Here is a 19,263-nt window from a genome sequence, read left to right as displayed (position 1 = left end):
ATTTTAAACTGTAACATTTCAAATATTTTTGAATGGTCGGTTATTTGAAAAAAAAAAAAAATAAATAAATTAAATTTTAGAGTTGTTAATATTATATAATTTATTATATACATTATTCAGGTGTTATAACATACATCGGGAATTAAATCTTACTCATCAAAAATTTTATTCAATCACTCTGTTTAAGAATATAACGAAAAATATTGAACTGCAAGAAATCATAACAAAAATCAACAAAGTGACACGTGACCACGTGTAGTTTGTGCACGTGACCAAGAAATCAAACAAACGAAGAACGTGGCAACGTCGCTTTTCAGTCCGCATTCGCAAATCACAGTCGTTGAACCAAAACATCGCATCGCGGAAGAAACCGCAGAAACAAGTCTTCGACCACCAAATTGGATGTGTTGACCACGGAACATATCTGATCGGTGGTGTTGGTTCCGTAACGCGTAGGCCATGTATTTCTTTATTCACCAACGTGCGGCCACCGAAGAACAACCAGAAAACGACGGGAATTTTTCAAAAAAATTATGTACGGATACCTGTCTCAACCGTATTGCAGATGGTGTTTTGCAGTGCAAGTGCGGGGAAGGTGTGAACCGCTTCGAATGGAAGTTTAAAAAGGATGAGGAAGACTCTCTGGATATTGTGCTAACGAACGATGATCGCGATGTTATGTTCCATCCGACTTATAGCCAAGGCACGGCCCTTTTACGAGGCGACAGACCGTTCGAGAAAAACAAACATTATTATTGGGAGGTGAAGATGACTTCCAATCTTTATGGCACTGATGTAGTAAGTTTTTACATTTTCCAATATTTAACCTTTTTGACCTGATTGATGTTTTGCAATTATTATCTCTGGCACATGTTGTAAACAAAAAGTTCACATGTCAACATTGCCAGTTTCTTATACTAATTCCCTAGTTTAAATGAAAGAATATTTAATTAACACATACACAATGTTTTTTAGATGGTTGGTATTGGTACAGGGAAAATGCAGGCATCTGACTGGAGATTCAGATTCTGTAGCATACTTGGTTTGGATGGTGAATCATGGGGCTACTCATACAATGGCTGCATCCAGCATAACCAGTTGGGCAGAAAGTATGGAAGGAAATTTGGGATAGGGTCTCTTGTAGGAGTTCATTTAGACATGTGGCGAGGAACCCTGGAGTATTATGTCAACAGACGTCCACAAGGCATCGCTTTTAACAACGTTAAAAGACCCAGTAAATATTTTTGAGAAAAAAGTACAATAACAAAAGATGATTTTTGCGATTAATTTTTTTTCAGAAGTATACCCAATGTTGAGTTCAACAGCAGCAAAATCAGCCTTGAGGGTGACTTGTGCCACATCAATGGAAACTAGTCTGCAACTGTATTGTTTAAAAGTTGTAATGAAGTCTCCACAAATTTACAAAATCTACAGAGAAGAATTACCCCAAATTGCTCGAATCTACGATCAGAAATACTTCTGGCTGCGACCGTCAGCAGGTATTCCTCAAGATAGTTAAGGTGATTTTAATAAGTATTTGATTTACAGAAGTTATGTTGCAACTAATGATAAGCCAAAAAAAACGCGAAAGAAAAAATAGTTGTCAAGATTCAAGCAATGATGAAAAATCGACATGCGAATTGCTTTATGGTGACTTAGATAAGGAAACCTCCACAGAGAATACAGACAGAATGAAGAAGATTAAAAGAGATATTGATTCAACAGATGAATGTATTTTTGCGATTATCTAGTATTAAGTATATTATTTATAATGTATGTTAAGTTTTATTATATTGAAAGTGAGAATATAACCAATTGTTTTTTTAAAATTTCTTTTATTAAAAAATCTTTAAATTTTATATTTTTCTCTGAGTAAAATTATGATACTGTGCAATCATTTTAAGTTTTCTAAAATAAACTTCTACAAATAAAAAATTATATCAGAAGAATTCGTTCTTATTTAGTAGGTCTTACATTTTAATCACTTTCTGGAACTTAGACTCATTCAAAAACTAATTAGGGTGAATGATATGGAGATGGTTGATAAGTCAACAAACTCATTAAATTATTTTAATTCAATTAATGAAAGTTAAATAAATTTAGTGTTTAGGCAAGTAATTCACTCTAAAGGAAACCAATTTGCAGCTGCAGTGTTTGAAGGTCAAAAGTCTCATATGTTTGATTTATGAGAATCGAGTCGCAAATAAATAAGCCAAATGAAAAAAGGAGCCAAAATTGTATAATATACTTTCAAATTTTTCATATTACTTATTTATAATTTCGTATAACCATAAGTTACTTAATATTATAATTTAAATGAATATAAAATTGTTTAAGATATAAATATATTTAAATTTCTTGAAGCGAAATTAATATAATAAATCAGGAAATACGTTCTTTTGAACATTCTTGAACTTAATGTAATTTAAAAACTAATTAAGAGTTAATGGATGTACATTTTAGCAAAACGTCATCAAAATTGTGGATAAATCGACAAACACACTAAATTATTTCCATGTAATTAATGAAACTAAAATTTGGTGTTGGGGTAAATAACTCACTTAAGTTTGACCTTGATGGTTGACAGCTATTGGTTACTGAATATTTTTAAGTAACAATAGGGTTTATCCATAAATGTAAGTAACTCATAATACCTAAATAAAGAGAACTAGTCCTTAAATAAGTTTATTAACAAAAAACAAATTCATCTAGACAATATACAGTGTTATGAATTTGATGTAGTAAGGAGAACAGCGAAATCTAATAGTAATCTTCCTTTCTAGTCATACACATCTTCTTTATCTGCAACATACCTAACAATATCAGCTGGTCTTAGCAGCTTCTCGGCATCGCCGTCCGGAATTTCAAATCCGAATTCATCTTCTATTGCCATAATAACTTCCACATGATCCAGACTGTCTAAACCTAAATCGTTGATGAAATGGGACTCCAAAGCCAACTAAAATAGGATATATTTAATGTGGAACATTATGTAAAAAGAGACAGTTACCACTTATACAATGCTAAAAATTATCTTTAGCATTGTATAACATAAGCAAAATTACTGTACCTTCTCAGGGCAAATTTTGTCATATAATTTTAAGACCAGAAGAACTCTGTCTGAGATAAGTTTTAAGGTTAAAGGTGGTTTGGAACTGTAACTTCGCTCATGTGGCAAAACATGTCTCTGAAATAAAAAAAATATATTTTAGGTACCTTATCTGCTGTTACTTTATCATAAGAGGCACACACTTTCAATACTCTGTCTGTAATTTCTTGTTTTGTGGGCTTTTGCTTAATTATTTCGGGTGAATAGAATCTGGCTTGAATCTGACAACATAAAATCATCAATAAGTGAGGTTAAGAGTTATGTAATGGATCTTATTGGAAAACATTATACAACTGCTACCACTCAATAATGATTGACATAAATACATGTATGTAAAGCGGAAAACTCACACAAACACTTATTTAATTGGAAAACAGCGGTAATTACCTGACTAGTTGTCAAAAATAGGTTGTTATTTGCGAAACACTGGGTGGAATTTAACTTGTTATTGAGGCCGACGGCCAATGATCTGGTCGAAAAAGACCTTAAATACGTGGTCTGCCTGCACAGGGCACGAATACTTTTTGCAATTCCAGACATTTTCGTTAAATAATTTTAACACTTCACGTTTATTTGATTGACTGGAAATTGTGCGCTGCACGACCCCTGGCGGTGCAGGAAAAAGATACCGATTTCAAATAAATGCGCGAATTAAAATTATAATTGAGTTTATAATTTTTTTGAATTGTTATATTTTCCTTAAATTAAAATTCGGAATCGCTTAAATGCGATGTACGTGTACAATAAGTTATTTAATTTTGTCCCAAAAATATCGGGCAAAGCCACCTATGATGGAGAAATGTGAAAAGTAGGCGTTTTAAAAAAACAATTATTCGTTTATTTAGTGTGATGTTTACAGATCAGTTTCCAGGTATATAGAAATCGTGAGTACAACAAAATTTCAATTCTAAGTTATATGCAAAATATTTCTTAGTTCGTATTTCCAACATCGTCCTTTCATTTGGAAACCTGATATTAATTAAGGACGTTGACTTTCGAGTTGTCATATTTTCCTGGTAAGTTTTTAAATTTATAACCTGCACACTAAATCCATACAAAGTTACAGTGTAATGTGGCTTTAATAGTACGGGAAAGGGGATCATTTTAAAACAAGTATTTATTTGGGTTCCATTTTCATTAATATCAATGAAAAATGCCAGAAGAATGTAATTTTGAACTGTCTTTCAAATGTCTGTTTGACTATTAGAATTTTCAACGAGTTTTAGTGTATAAATAATTTATTTACATTAGCAGATGTATTAATTAATCAAAACCTTACAATAAATTTATTGCAACTTATACGCTGAGTAATCGTAATTACAAAATATGAAAAAATATTAATATTTGAATTGTTTTGTACCTAGATTATTTATAATCAATGTAATATTAATTATTTTGTTACGATAAAGTTGGTACTTTGTGAAGTCTTATGTAATAGATATAATAACAAGTGGCTTCCTACTTATCTGTATAATGTATAATCTAAATAGAGGCCATTATATTTTTTATATAATTTGAATTTCGTTGATCTTGAGTATTTGATTGTTGAAATTATTATTATATGATGAAATTAAACAACTTTTCAATATTTGCCCAATTACTGTGTGTAAATAAAATTTATTATTATCAAACAAACATATAAAGTACATATAATTATATATTTAGTATATGTTAACTTGATCAAACAGCGTACTGAATAAATAAACTATCGTTCGCCCCTCGTATACCTGAAATAAAAATCGCCTTAGATAAGATTATTTCATTTAACTTTCAGACAAAGCTTAATCCCTATTATAATTGGCGCGTGGCACAAGTTGAAAAATTTCGAACGTCCCTCCTTAAAATTCGAATTAATTAGAACAAATTCTTTAAACGTTTGGCGCTAAAATTCATGTTGGCCACCTGCCTGCCAAAAGTTCCCGACTAAGCCAAGTTTGGCCTTGAGCACTTGGTCACTGGCTCTTTAAAGTTCCGCCTGTGCGCGAACCTAAATGCCATTTAATCGCGACCGTGCGTAAATATGTCCGACGAAGGTAGCCCTCCATTAAACCTACGCGAGTTCCGCAAACAGAAAAAGCCACAGCTTAGCCACAACACTAACACGATGAATGGGGTTAGCAACACTTGTAAGTATCGCGAAAATAACTAGTGTTATTCAAGATTTAGATCGTGACCGTCGTTTGCAGCATCCGACCAAGACGGCAACGGGCAGAAGATAGTGATCAAACGTAGAATCATCAGGCCACCATCTGATTCAGACTCAGAAACGGATTCGCAACATCCGAGCACATTGACTATAGTAAACAATAGCCTGATCATCAACAGACAGAGTACAGCAAAAATGAAGAACCCTTCGATATTGGAGAAAGAGAAACAGATGAAGTTTCTGCTTGAAATATTCCCAGATTTAGAGGCAATGGTATGGGGTGACAGTCACTCGGTTTATGTGCAGCTTAAATTATGTTTTGTTTCAGGTTATACATGATATCTTGTCTAAGCACAGTTTCAATACAGACGCGGCCGCAGCCGAGCTGTCTCGTAGTTATGGCAAGAATTTATCAGGAGCTCAGGGCTACAATCAGTGGAGGGAAGTTTATGACAAAAGACAGGCTAAGCCAGATGTATCAAATGTGATTCGCTACCAGCAGCAGCAAATCAACTCCTCATACCAACAGCACATGAAGAGAAAAGCTGTTGATGACATTCTTCCAAAAAAGAAAAAAGGTGGGTACATACATTCTTGTACATGCACTGTTACTAAAAAAAATAAAGCTCTAGTTACTAAAAATATTTAAGGAAGATTTTATTTAATATTGCTGCTCAATACTGCTTAGGTGAGAAAGGGGTGACTTTATAGTGAACAAAAAATTATATAAACATCGAAACAATGATATTATGATCTGAATTTAGGATGGATTATGTCAACAATAAAATATAAAAGATGTTATATCTATAAGATGGAGTAAGTAATGTAAATTAAAAGGGGTGATTACCACTACTATTAACATGTTAAACATTTTGTTGGTGAAACTAAGATTCAGATTTAAAACATAGTTGTTCTGTTCAAAGAATGATTAGAAACTATTTACTATAATTTTTTTAGTGAGGAGAAGACGTTCTGAGGACAGTGACGATAGTCTTGGCAGCGCCAAAGATTATAAGGATAATCGAGTGTTCGATAGCGACGAGGATTCCGACATAGAGGTGAATCACGTATTGACCAGTGATAAAAAAAAAGTATTAGAGTTCTTTGAGACCGCCACGTTGAACGAGCTCCAGTTAATGCAGAGTTGTTCCAAAAAGAAGGCGGAAATCATCATCGATTTTCGACCACTTAACGGTTGGGTTGATTTGGTAACAAACATTAAAAATAAGCCAAAATATAAAGTTTATGTATATGTATATTTCAGGTTACAAAATTACAGTCTAATAAAAGTGTTAGCACTGATTTGCTGAATGCTGCCCAGCAAGTTTTGATAACTAGAAATAACATACGGCAGTTGATGAAGAAATGCACAAGCATTGCACAGACGATGGAAAGAGCGGTGGCAGCTGGCGCCGGCGTCAAGATGCAACCAAGAAATTTATCTTCTAGGTAAGTTGTGTCAAGTAATATTAGGTATTTGAGAAAGTAATTTATGTTTATGTTTAAAATTACATCTTATTGGCTAGATCAACCTGTTGATCTCCTTTTCAGAATTACCCTTTATTATGTAAAAAAATATGTTATTGGAACTGAAGAAAAGTTGAATGGATCTTTTGGTCTCTTGATGTAGACTGCAACACAGTCATTGAAATCTTTCTTGGGTTAATATTTTTTAAGTATTAAGTGGTACCACAATTGTTACCAGTTTCAATCTGTTAATCAGATCGGTGAGAATTGTCGTTCCCAACTCATTTTTCGTTACATGTAACAATACACTCAATAAAAGGTTCATTTGTCAACGTTCTTCATACAAATTCGTCGACGAGTTATTTGAACCGAAGAAAAGGTCAGCCTATTTTGAAATTCTCTTCATAATTAAGTCGTTCATTATGTAAAATAGTGTCATTTTCTGTTAGGAAATCAATATGTAAAATTTCACGAGAAAGTGTTTGTTCGTTGGTACAGGGTTCAAAAAGCAAAACTGCGAACTCATTTGACCAAAAAATGTTTTAAATACAACGTAGGAAAAGTAGAAAGAGTATGAACCAAAAACGTATTTTTTTTTTCTTGTACTACAAGTATATTTACATATAGAACTTGTAACTTGTAAGGTTTTTTCAATCCTACACATGTTTTCATAATTAATGATAATTATGCCAATAATGTTACTCTAATTCAAAGACAAGACAGAAAAAACATTAAATAAAATTTGTTTGTTCCATAAATACAAAGACGTGTATTGTTAGATTATTGAGCACTACTGAATTTTACACAAGAAAATGTAGTCCTTTCGTTTAAACACTATTGATTGTCATTTTTCAGCTTGAAACTAACAAGTTATCAAATGGTTGGTTTGAATTGGTTGGTGGTTATGCACAACCAAGGCGTGAATGGAATTCTAGCAGATGAGATGGGTCTTGGTAAGACTGTACAAGTGATATCATTCCTAGCGCATTTAAAAGAAATCGGGGCGGCCGCAAGCACCCACTTGGTCATCGTCCCATCCTCCACGCTTGGTAAACACCAAAACAATCGATTTACCAGCAAATGCATAAAAAACTATAACATCTTTCAGACAACTGGAGGTCGGAGTTCGCACGCTGGTGTCCCGAGCTGCGCGTGTTCATGTATTATGGCAGCACGGAGGAGCGACGTTCCTTTAGGTTCGATTTGGCCAAGGGAATGCTGGCTGACTTCGACGTCATTCTGACCACCTATACGATCGTCGGCAACTCGCCGGAAGAGAGAAAGATGTTCCGTGTCACGCCTATGCACTATGTCATATTCGACGAGGCGCATATGCTCAAGAATATGAACACGCAACGCTACGAGAACCTGATTCGCATCAATGTGAGTTTGGTGATGTTTCCAAATTGTGCAGGTCATAACTTCTGTTTTTTTTGTTACAGGCAAAACATAGGATTTTGCTGACTGGTACGCCCCTACAAAACAACTTGTTGGAGCTGATGTCGTTGTTGATTTTCGTGATGCCGAAGATTTTCTCAGAGAAGACGGATGATCTTAAGAATTTGTTTCAGAAGAATTCTGTAAGCGGTCCGATTGTACGGGCGGTTGTTCATTAGTTACAAAATCGTTTTTGTTGCAGAAGGCGAGCAAGAACGATGATGACACGATGCCAGCGTTCGAACGGGAACAAGTTGAACAGGCGAAGCGTATCATGAAGCCGTTCGTCTTGCGAAGATTGAAGTGCGACGTCTTGCAAGACTTACCGAAGAAAACCGACCACGTAATCGAGGTCCCTATGGCACCCACGCAGAAAGAGCAATATGATCAGCTCGTTGCGTCCTTCCAAACTGCTGTAAGTTTTTTGTTTTTTGTAATCATTGGGGAATTATTGTGGATTTTTCTTTTAAGAATGCCGATCAGGGATTCAATGGGATGACCATGATGTCGGACCTTCGCAAGCTGAGCAATCATCCTTTATTATTGAGATACCACTATGATGGGGATCAAATTAAGGAAATTGCGAATATATTGGCCAAAGATCCAGGATATAAGGATACGAAGGTCGAATACATAGTTGAAGACTTGACCTGGATGTCCGACTTTGAAATTCATACAATGGCTAAAGACTATAAGGTAAGTTAATAGGTTTCTTGGGATTAAATTATATATATATATTATATTTTAATATAATTTCAGTCCTTGAACAAATATATACTGCCTGATAATTTGCTCACAGTATCTGGCAAGTTTTTGTATTTGGATAAATTGTTGGCAGAATTAAAATCTAGTGGACACAGAGTGTTAATTTTCAGTCAATATGTGATAATGTTAAATGTGATGGAGGAGTATATGAGAATACGTAATCATACTTATTTAAGATTAGATGGTAGCACTGCAGTTAGTCAAAGGTAAGTTTCATCCAAAACCAGAATTTCTTCAACTAATAAAACTCAACAATTAGACAGCAATTGATAAACGAGTATACAGACGACCGCAACATCTTTATATTCCTGTTGTCAACGAGAGCTGGAGGTCTGGGCATAAATCTAACGTCGGCAGACACCGTCATAATTCATGATATTGATTTCAATCCGTACAATGATAAACAAGCAGAGGACAGGTGCCATCGCATGGGCCAGACGAAACCAGTTACGGTTTACAGACTTATCTCCCAAGGCACGATTGAAGAGGGAATGTTGCAAATGAACAAAGAAAAACTAAAGTTGGAGAGAGAAATCACGACAGACGGTACGTATTTAGATGCGTTTAATTAAGGAGCATCATTTAATATTAATTTTCTGTTCCAGAATCAGACAATCCAGATGTGAAGAGTGTGGTTCGTATACTATCATCTGCCCTAGGAATTGACCAATCAAAAGCGAATAGTCTAGTGTCGCCAAAGAAGAAAATCTGATCTTAAATTAATTTTTTTACAGTTTTTACAGTTTAGTGTTTTACAAATAATTTTATTTAAACCCCATTGCACACTCGCAAATTCAAAGTATTTTCACCATTTCAGGCATCCTATGAATTGACCGTACATGCAGTTGTATAAATAATACAATTTGTATTGTAATTTATAGAACGAATATTTTTGTATATTACCAGGTATTCCATTCTTTATTTAATTTTATACATTAGTTCAATAAAATGTTAAATATTAATTGAGTTGTAATGTTATTTTATGTGAAGTTTTCCTTAATTTCTTTTGCATATTGTTTTTTGGCATTATTTCATCAAAAATATAGGTCCACAATTGAACGGTTTTGAAGATTATTCTTTTTTGAAACATTTATTTGTAGTTACTTCCTACTTTCATATCTAATCTTCCATTTTTAAGCTCTTCGCACGACTATTTACAAGAGTACTACAGACTCAGTGTCATCAATTTAATGAAGCATAAATAATTCGTCAAATCGTTAAAGATTTTAACACAATATATATTGATGCAGCCAAATCAGAAGAGGGAGTAGCTACCTCAGACAGATCAATTCTAATAGGTTAAACTGTTTGAGTAGCATTTTCACTGGAGAATTAACTGCAATATACAAAGTCTAAAAAGTAAAAACTTTATTACCGATTCATTTAGCTAATTATTAGATATAAAAAAATAAAAAATATTCGAATAATCCAATAGAGTTATCAACTATTCAATATCAAATACTTAAAGTAAGACACAACCAACAAACTAAATATTTTAGATAGTTAAAGAAAAAATTAAACTTCCACAAAGAACAAGTAGTTAAATATATGACTGGTCATACTTTTTAACAAATCATAAATGCTTAAGTTTGTTAACCCTTAGACTCGATTCGGTTCTTTCGGACTGGTCTTGAAAAATTGGGCTTGTGCTGATCTTTAGACTAGGTGTTCAGTTAAAGTGATTCTTAACATCTTATATATTTTATTCATTTGTCAAATATACATCTAATACATAAATAGATTTACAACTAACCGTTAACATACCTAAATTTCTATATTCACAGTGTGGATAGAAGCCCATGATCACAACTACTTTACAACCTAATTAAAAAATATTTGTATTTTGCAAAACAACTGGTACGTTTTGGAAACAAATAAAAGACAACCAAACATACAAAAATTAAAAGTCTAAAAAAAGAGATTAATCTCACAGTTTTTGTTAAAAAGTAATGTAACTTATGATTTACTGATTAAAGGAACTCTTCTACACTTTTTAGCAGTGCGAATTACGTACTATCTTTTTCTTAAACAGTACTGTCTTTTATAATTTAAAGCATATAATTTTATGACTATTAAACATCGAGACGAAAATTTGCTAGAGAAAATACTAAGATGTATTAAATCTTGTCGTTTGTTCATAGCAAGGCCAAAAACTGTCGGTAAAAAAGGCTAAAAAAGTTTTATTTGGCATTTTGTTCTGTTTGGAATTAGCCTTGTCATGAATTATTGATCTCAGATCATAATGTTATAGTTCGTTACAAAAATTTGCAATCTAATTAACTGTTTATAAGAAACTTGTGCAAAATAATTGTGCATACAACCATAATTTCACTTCTTAAATTAATAAACTAATAAAATACAAGTGCCGTTTGGCTCAATTTCAGTCTGTTTCAACGCTAATTAAAAATTTATCTAATCTAATCTAATAAAAAATATCGATGAGAAACTAGAACGCATTCAGGAGATTACATATTTAATGAAATTAAAACGAATAAAACTAAATTCGGATTCAATTTTGTGGCGGGGCCGGTTCGTTATTGGGTCTCGCGTCTCCACAAGTCGACCCATCTTCGTTGTCTACCTCGTCGTCGTCATCCTGCTCTAATCCTTGAGCCAATAGGAAATCTATGATTCGGTAATCTCGGCCAGTTTCCGTGTTGGCTATCCACAATGGCAACCACTTGTTTGCCAGTAGCCACTGGACGGACACCTTGCTTATTCTGCCAGTGTGGTCCATAGCACTGTTACCGTAAAGGCTTTCCAGCACGTAGTGGTTGCTGTTTATGCTGCCGCATGAAGATGACAGGTGACGTTCGATCCTCCCTATCCCATGGCCGATGATGTCAATTCTATGATTTGCTATTAATTACAATTATAATGGGTCCATGTTAATAGTTTACCTGCCATAGGCGTTCCCAATGCGGCCGTAGGTGCTGCTGCACGACGGCTGATCGGGATCTAGGTCGTAGACGGGTTGTTGTTCATCCTCGGCCGACTGTTGAGACGTGGACGGGACTGGCCCCTGTTGCTGTTGTTGTTGTTGTTGCGCGGCTTTTTGCACACGCACGTCCTCGATCGTTTCGTAGATGTTCTCCTCGTGTCGCGCCTCCTCGTTGCTGGCACCGGGCTCGCCGCATATCGTCTCGTAGATGTTCTCTGGCTGCTGGTGAGACGAGGACGTCGCCGACGACGACGTCGACGGTTGGCCACCGTAGCCGACGGCGCCCTCGGCGCTGCTGTTCTCGTCGCAGTTAGCATACCTGGAAATTAATTAATGTCAGTTAAATAATAGGCGGTCTTGATTACGTTCCATTTTGGAGTTTTTAGGTTTAAATCATTTTGAATGTTAATCTACTAACTACTGACCTTCCTTGAAGAGATGATCCTGCCGCGACCCCGTTGCCAGCATGAGGCGACCTTCAAATGGGCTTGTCGATGATACATACGCCCGCATAACTACGTCCAATGCTCATGCAACTGGGCAACATCGTCCAGCTGTCGGTCTTCGGATTGTACACCTCCACGGAGGATAGATTGCAGGAACCGTCATCTCCGCCAACCACATATAGCAGACCATTCATAGCAACAACGCCGGCATTCCGGCGACACAGCGCCATGTCACTGACTATTGACCACCGATTTTTTGCCGGGTCGAACGCCTCGACCGATTTACGGACCAGGGGACCATCGTGGCCACCGACTGCGTATAGGATACCATCCAGAACGCCCACGCCTAAAATGAAAACACATTTAATTTTACACTTAATTATTAAAACAAATTTTAATTAAATGTTTTTGTTAATATAAATTGTTTTTACCAGCTCCACTTCTCCTAGAACACATATCCGGAATCGTCGTCCACGTATCAGTTTCAGGCGTATAACACTCAACGGAATTCAAGCACTGTCTAGACGCTCCATCATAACCACCAACCTGTAATTTAACAACATTAACATCTATTAATAAAAATTCCCAGATTGATAATTGAATGCATGCATTCTATTTAAATTTACATGTATATAATAGTAGTTCCGACAAAATTAGATTTATCAAGATTTCAAATTAGTTTCAGTATATCAGTTAAAATATAAGACCCTACCCAATCTTATTTAAATACTAATACTGTAAGAAAACCAAAGATATTCATATCCCGTTTTGATATTAAATTACTGATTGAACTTGGTTGATATAGCAAGTTATTCCTAGTGATAGGAATTTCTTAACCTGTCAGAAAATTTTTACAAAGAAATTTTGTCTGATAATACTATTCCATTCAATTAGACTTAACCATATATTTTTAGTTTTCTTTCTTACTTTCTTTTTATATATATTAACAGTGATGGCACATAAGGTTTGAGTTTGGCGAAGGAAATTATATAGAAGAAAAACAATGTATCGGAATTATTTAAAATAATCTTTAATTATGTTAAAAACGACTATTGTATGAATGAGGTAAAGGAAAATCTGTCCTCCACAGGATTGGCAACGTTGTTCAGCCTCTGGGTTAACGGAGTGCCTCTAAACCTCTATTTATATGGCGATTGCCATAATTCCTTCTGGCGCATAGAGACAAATTTTAATTTGAATTAGTTACCGATAGAATTTTGATGGAAATTCACAGCCGCCATTGAATATTATCAACCGCTATAATTTTACATAATTTATATCCTTTTAATATTAAGGCCCTACTAGTAAAAAAAATTCTGAGAAGTCTGGTTTTGAAAAAACCTTTTTAATTATAGATTATATTTCTTTAATTAACAAATAGTGTTTAGCTTTATTCTAAATGCTCCAAGAGATATCGGACTCAAAACTTGTATTTTCAAAGGAGATAAAGAAAAATTGACTTAAATGCTCGATATTTTAAAAGTAGATTAGCGGAATGGAAATCATGGTTGAATTTGTCTTCAAAATATCGTAAAAAGTTGTTGTACTCTTATAAACGTCGAAATATTACTTTAAACGCATATATTACTGTTTAACGTTATTAACAAATATGAAATAGCACACTCAATTGAAAATATAATAAGAAAATGTCCTAACAAAAAAACAACTCCTTTTATTGACACACAAATTGGAAAAATCGGTGAACAATATCATTTCTTGTCTTGTAAATAAAAAATTCATTGAGCCATACAATATCAGTGGGTCTAGTAGAACAATCAGACGTCAACTGAACAAAACTTGCAAGTAAAGACTATTGGTATTAAAAAAGAATAAAAAGTTTGCACATAAATTTATCTTCCTGAACTTTGGAGAAGGATACTTTGAATTTATGGATTCACGTTCAATAGAACAAGATCAAATGGTAAAAAATACTTTCATCGACATCCTTCTAAAAGTTTGGCTCCCAGATACACTACAAATAATTTTGGAACGATAATTTACCAATTACACGGATTTTTAAGCATGATAATGATATGAAGGCATAAAGGAAATATTTAAAAATAAATTATAAGAAACAAACTTAATTTTACAAAATTTTGAATATTTGCCATAAGTGAATATGTTAAAGCTATTGAATATGATATATAACAAATTATTATTAATTCATTAATCTTAACCACTGATAACTATATGAAATATACAGTGGTACCTCGATATACGAGTGCTTTGAGATATAAGGAATCGTGTGCAGCGTCTAACAGTTTCTCCCACCTTAGACTAGACCTCAGACTATTTCCTTCGTTTTCGAAGCATTTTTGATAAGTTGGATTCACATTTTTTGCTTTTTGAACATTTACAAAACATCACATTTATTTTTATAACCATAGGTCCGAAGAAGAAGATGTCTTTGAATTAAAGCGTGAAATCATAGAAAAACATGCACAACGTGTGCGAGTAATTGGCGAGAAGAATGTACGGGCACAGCACATTAATGATATGTACTGTGCTTAAACAGAAGGAGTTGATAAAGGGTATAACGCCAGCTAAGGACTAATTGCTTTGAGATACGAGTAATTTGACATACGAGCAAGGTTACGGAACGAATTAAACTCGTATATCATACCACTGTAGTTAGAAAGCTTGTTTTTTTCGGTATTTTTTAGGCCTACTCAATTATATTATATTTGAAATAAATTGGTTACGTATATAATTTTTTAGAAGATTTTTTTTAGTAGACGATGGTAGCTTAGTAGCTTATATCAGATAGAAAGTTTCCATTATTTTAAAGAAGTCAATTTTTCTAAATATTTCAGAAACAGTGTCTGTCCCATCAAAATACGGTTTGCCGTAATCAGCGTTTATAAAAAAATGAGCTCTGGAGACTTTTAAGTTACTCGTCTTGAAATCCTTGTACCGCCAAAGACAATAAATTTAGGTCACCCTATACAGTGCAACTATTCAACATACAGCATAGAGTTGCCCGTAAAGCACTCCAACGCCGACGCTGGATCGTCTGGTGGACATGGCCGCGATGATTTTCCACTTGCCGACCTGCGGATCGAACATCTCCGCCGTGTTCAAACCGGTCGAGCCGTCGAAACCGCCGACGGCATATATGCAGTTATTGAGTACCGCTACGCCCAACGTAGACCTGCGCGCCTCCATGCTCTCGCACGCCGCCCAAAGGTCCAGGGCCGCGTCGTACGCGTCCACCGTCTTGACGCGCAGCGAACCGTTGAATCCGCCCACCTGCACAAAAATCACATTACGAAATTGATCGAGCCAAAGGCAAACGTGAGAAAACGTACGGCGTAAACTTTTCCGCCCAACACCGCCAAACCAGCCCTGCACCGTCGCGTCGGCATCTCGGCCACTTGGTACCACCTCTCCTCCTTGAAGTCGTAACATTCCACGCTCCTTATGGCTTTGGGAGCCTGTCCGCCGACGACCAACAGTACTTTCGGCAATCCGACGGGCTGTCGGGGTTTCGTTCGTGGTGTTCGAAAGGAAGTTTTCGTGTCACCCTAATCAACATAACGATTCGTTTAAATAAACATGCACAACAGTTTATAAGGATTAATTACTTTTAGGAGGTGATACTTGAGTGCCTCAATGAGATAATCTTTGCACTGGAGGTCTGCCTTGAGCAGAGGTTCCTCTTCAACCCTCTGGACTAAGTATTCTTGAGTCATCAAAGGCAATCTCACGTGTTCCATTAAAGATGACAAATGTTTTTGGCGACATTCTAAATCGTGTTGGACCCATGCTATCACACATTCGAAAACCTATAAAATCATGTTTAAATAATAATTAATAAACAATATGAAATTTATACTTTTTCTTCGGATGGCACCGTTAACCTATCACTGGATATTAACTTTGACACTTGTTGATGAGATAAAGTCAAGAACTCTTCGCACTCTACAACTTGTCTGGAAATTTCAATAACATATTAATATATTTATATTTAATGAATGGGGAGGTTCATTAATTTCCAGTTTTTTTATAAAAATTTGTCCGATATAAACGAGTGTTAAAAACATAGACGTTAGTAGTCTTGTCACTGGAATTATACATTTACAAATCAAAATAAATCAAGATAAATTCAATTTTCTGTGAATATATACTAGTCAAAATAAATTAATATCACCGATTTTTTAAATTTGTCTATATAAGTGTGGCTCATTCGAAAGCGGGACACCCTCATAAAATTTGTAAATGAAAATTTTATGGACAAAATGTCACGTTTCTTCGAATAAAATCATCGAGTAATTTTTTATGCAATGAAATTGATAAAATCATACTAGTACTTTATACTAAGTATATACTATTATCAGTACCATTAAAAATATGCAATTTGTGAAAAAATTAAAAATATTTTTAACAAAATTGAAATATATATTGTATTACTACCAACCACCGTTCAATTCAATACATTTATCGAATCTTTTTCATAAGTTCGTGGAAAAATTAATAAGTCGTGTGACAAAATTACCTCACAGAAGAACAATTGTCAAAAGTAACCACGCAACTTACGAAAAAGATATGACAAATATATTCAAATTAACGGTGGATTGATGAAAACAATTAATATTTGAGTATTACGAATTTTAAGTATAAGATAGAATTATCAGTATAACATTCCGGTAGAATAAGTTAATATAATTTGTGCTATTTTTGATAGCCTAACTTGATTAAATTTGCTATGAAAAAATTGTTATGATTTTTTCAATTTTCATATCTAAAAAATTACCAAATGGTGTCATAGTTTTGTGCCAAAAACGTGAATTTTGTCCGTAAGTACATATTTTCACACTTTAAAATTGAAAGCTTGTTAAAATCGGACTAAATACAAATTTTATGGAGATGTCCCACTTGCAAATAGACCACACAGTATATTATTTTAGTAATAAATTATTTGAATTTTTAGACATATTAACATGTAATTAAGAGTTTTAAATTATATAAAAAAATGTGTATAAATTAATGAATGTACTTGCAGTTAATAATGATATATGTTAATATTTAATATTACTAGAGTCATAATTTTCCTTTCAACTATAGCATGTTTACATTTTAAAACTTGATGTACACCACAGTGTACCCACAGGTCTTTTGAAGTGGATAATTTGAATTATTTTAAAATTAAAATAACAATCATAACATCAACAACAAAACTCTTAACCAGTAATAAAACTAATATCCCAAATTTCTTAGGAAATCAATTAAATATAATAAATAAAAAAAGAAACAAGATATTAACTGTTACATTTTTCTAATGAGAACTTGATCAGTCCCTTCTTTGCTCTACAAGTATCTTCGACCCTCCTTGGTATATTCAAAATTACTGACTGAATAAATTCTTGATCCACATTTCACCATAGTTCTCCAAGAGCAGCAAGCTTCTCCAAATTTTGAGGCTGGTGGCTTCAAGTGTAAATTTGTCTTTAAAGACAAATATATTTATATCACGCTCATTAAGTCTTTCATTTTGTATGGTTTGGATTAATTTAAACACTGTCCTTTTCCATTTAGTCATATCTAAACACGATATTAAATTTTTGTGAACCTCCCTCACCTTTAAAACTGCATAAAACTTACGGAAAATGTAGTTCTATGTACGTCTCAGAGTGTGTTAATAATTCTAAACAGCCATGTAAATCTGCAAATGCCCTAATACCTGAAACCATAACACTGTGTTGTCATCAAGTCAACAAGTATTGAGACTGATTCTCACCTAAACAATTGGTCGGATGGAGCTGCGCTTGTAAAAAATCACAGCAGGCATCCCTCACATCAGTCAACTGAAGCAGATTCGCGGCCGGAAGTAATACCTGCACGTTATCCTCAGTGACTTGCACCTCGGACGTGTACGCGTACTCGACCAGCAAAGACAGTGCCTGATGGTCGACTTCCTGGAGTGTAATTCTGTCCTGTCTGCTCTCTTCGAAACTCGAGAACATCGCATAGAAATACGGTGAACACGACGCCAACACCATTTTGTGCGCCGGTATCTCTACCGTGTTCGCCACCAGGGTCACGTCGCAAAGCAATTTTTGCCTGGATTAGTGTTAAATTTGATTCTGTTGTTTATGTACTTACTTTCTCATCGAGTTCATAACATCAAAGGCTTTTTGTGTGTGTAGGTGGTTGCGATATGGCGGTCGTTCTTTCTGGTAATGAGATTGTGGTATGTGTTTCTGAGAGCTTTCGTCCAGTGAATTTTGGCTTGCACATCGTAACAAAAGGCAACTGTAATTCATAATCACACAGTAACATTCCACAATTCTTTCTACTAATTATCATGCTAAAAATATAAAAAAATATTAAATGCCAATTGAATAAAGTGACTAAATTGCAAGTGTGCGTTTCTGTAACTCAACAAAGGGAATTATAATTAAGTGGTTGACAAGGCAACTGCATATATTAGCGACAAAGTCGGTAATTTTTACATTTTTGCAATTGCCCTTGAAAGAATGGTGAATGAATCAAAATATTTTGATCCCGTTTTGTTTACGTACCTTCCTTGCCTTTCCACAAGTGTATCACGATCATTCGTATTGTTTTCCATCGTTATTCGAGTATATCATTAAAAATATCACAACGTGAGATTATTCCATTACAAATTTTACAAGAAATTTTACGAATTTCACATAATTTCACTACACGATCATGTCACCATTGGCGAACAGCTGATATTTACATGCGCAGTAAACAAACAATGCAAGAGCGGATTCGAAATTCCCCAGAAATATAACCAAGTTTTAAATTCGAATAGTCCGTCTTTTGGCTTTTTATCGCCTGTTTAACATTCGTTAATCGTAAATACCCTTAAACTGTATATAAATATACATTACGATATTATAAATTAATCAGTGATGTTGGTTAATCATCACAAATAAAAAACTTTCATGTACAATATACATAGTATATTTTAATCTTTCAATAATTA

At 34.4% G+C, this 19,263-nt stretch overlaps 5 protein-coding genes across 7 annotated transcripts; 2 read left to right on the top strand and 3 right to left on the bottom strand.

The window, feature by feature from the left end:
• Window positions 1–251: 251 nt before the first annotated feature.
• Window positions 252–1,829, top strand: LOC109600131 (SPRY domain-containing SOCS box protein 3). Its single transcript, XM_020016218.2, has 4 exons — window positions 252–798; window positions 976–1,234; window positions 1,299–1,499; window positions 1,549–1,829. Exons 1-4 carry the CDS (start codon window positions 460–462, stop codon window positions 1,749–1,751), a joined length of 1,002 nt encoding a protein of 333 aa, XP_019871777.1. The 5' UTR covers window positions 252–459; the 3' UTR covers window positions 1,752–1,829.
• Window positions 1,830–2,669: 840 nt separating this feature from the next.
• Window positions 2,670–3,706, bottom strand: LOC109600079 (acyl carrier protein, mitochondrial). 2 transcript variants are annotated; one of them, XM_020016161.2, is made up of 3 exons: window positions 3,497–3,706; window positions 3,071–3,187; window positions 2,670–2,959 (listed from the first exon to the last, which is right to left on the bottom strand). In XM_020016161.2, exons 1-3 carry the CDS (start codon window positions 3,647–3,649, stop codon window positions 2,780–2,782), a joined length of 450 nt encoding a protein of 149 aa, XP_019871720.1. In that variant the 5' UTR covers window positions 3,650–3,706; the 3' UTR covers window positions 2,670–2,779. The 2 variants fall into 2 exon arrangements, with proteins under 2 accessions (XP_019871720.1, XP_019871727.1); XM_020016168.2 differs by lacking the exon at window positions 3,071–3,187 and adding an exon at window positions 3,217–3,330 and having other exon boundaries at window positions 3,497–3,705.
• A 1,280-nt stretch (window positions 3,707–4,986) lies between these two features.
• On the top strand, window positions 4,987–9,886 carry LOC109599729 (SWI/SNF-related matrix-associated actin-dependent regulator of chromatin subfamily A containing DEAD/H box 1 homolog). Its single transcript, XM_020015754.2, has 13 exons — window positions 4,987–5,235; window positions 5,296–5,528; window positions 5,584–5,833; window positions 6,213–6,463; window positions 6,520–6,704; window positions 7,578–7,771; window positions 7,831–8,105; window positions 8,165–8,302; window positions 8,362–8,574; window positions 8,631–8,855; window positions 8,919–9,130; window positions 9,184–9,470; window positions 9,530–9,886. Exons 1-13 carry the CDS (start codon window positions 5,130–5,132, stop codon window positions 9,634–9,636), a joined length of 2,676 nt encoding a protein of 891 aa, XP_019871313.1. The 5' UTR covers window positions 4,987–5,129; the 3' UTR covers window positions 9,637–9,886.
• A 720-nt stretch (window positions 9,887–10,606) lies between these two features.
• LOC126266535 (ring canal kelch homolog) lies at window positions 10,607–12,333 on the bottom strand. Its single transcript, XM_049970716.1, has 3 exons — window positions 12,287–12,333; window positions 11,825–12,184; window positions 10,607–11,773 (listed from the first exon to the last, which is right to left on the bottom strand). The coding sequence occupies exons 1-3, from the start codon at window positions 12,331–12,333 to the stop codon at window positions 11,434–11,436; spliced, it is 747 nt and encodes a 248-aa protein (XP_049826673.1). The 3' UTR covers window positions 10,607–11,433.
• LOC109600527 (ring canal kelch homolog) lies at window positions 12,046–18,985 on the bottom strand. Of its 2 annotated transcripts, none has more exons than XM_020016690.2 (11): window positions 18,833–18,985; window positions 18,414–18,563; window positions 18,049–18,371; window positions 17,913–17,991; window positions 16,147–16,243; window positions 15,896–16,096; window positions 15,620–15,835; window positions 15,279–15,560; window positions 12,743–12,857; window positions 12,291–12,657; window positions 12,046–12,184 (listed from the first exon to the last, which is right to left on the bottom strand). In XM_020016690.2, the coding sequence occupies exons 1-10, from the start codon at window positions 18,880–18,882 to the stop codon at window positions 12,344–12,346; spliced, it is 1,827 nt and encodes a 608-aa protein (XP_019872249.1). In that variant the 5' UTR covers window positions 18,883–18,985; the 3' UTR covers window positions 12,046–12,184; window positions 12,291–12,343. The 2 variants fall into 2 exon arrangements, with proteins under 2 accessions (XP_019872249.1, XP_049826565.1); XM_049970608.1 differs by having other exon boundaries at window positions 18,414–18,618; window positions 18,833–18,964.
• Window positions 18,986–19,263: the final 278 nt, after the last annotated feature.

The sequence above is a fragment of the Aethina tumida genome, chromosome 1 (assembly GCF_024364675.1).
Source record: "Aethina tumida isolate Nest 87 chromosome 1, icAetTumi1.1, whole genome shotgun sequence".
Taxonomy (NCBI): Eukaryota; Metazoa; Arthropoda; class Insecta; order Coleoptera; family Nitidulidae; genus Aethina; species Aethina tumida.
The sequence above is the reverse complement of the archived record's forward strand: the minus strand, read 5'-3'. Positions and strand labels throughout refer to the sequence as shown.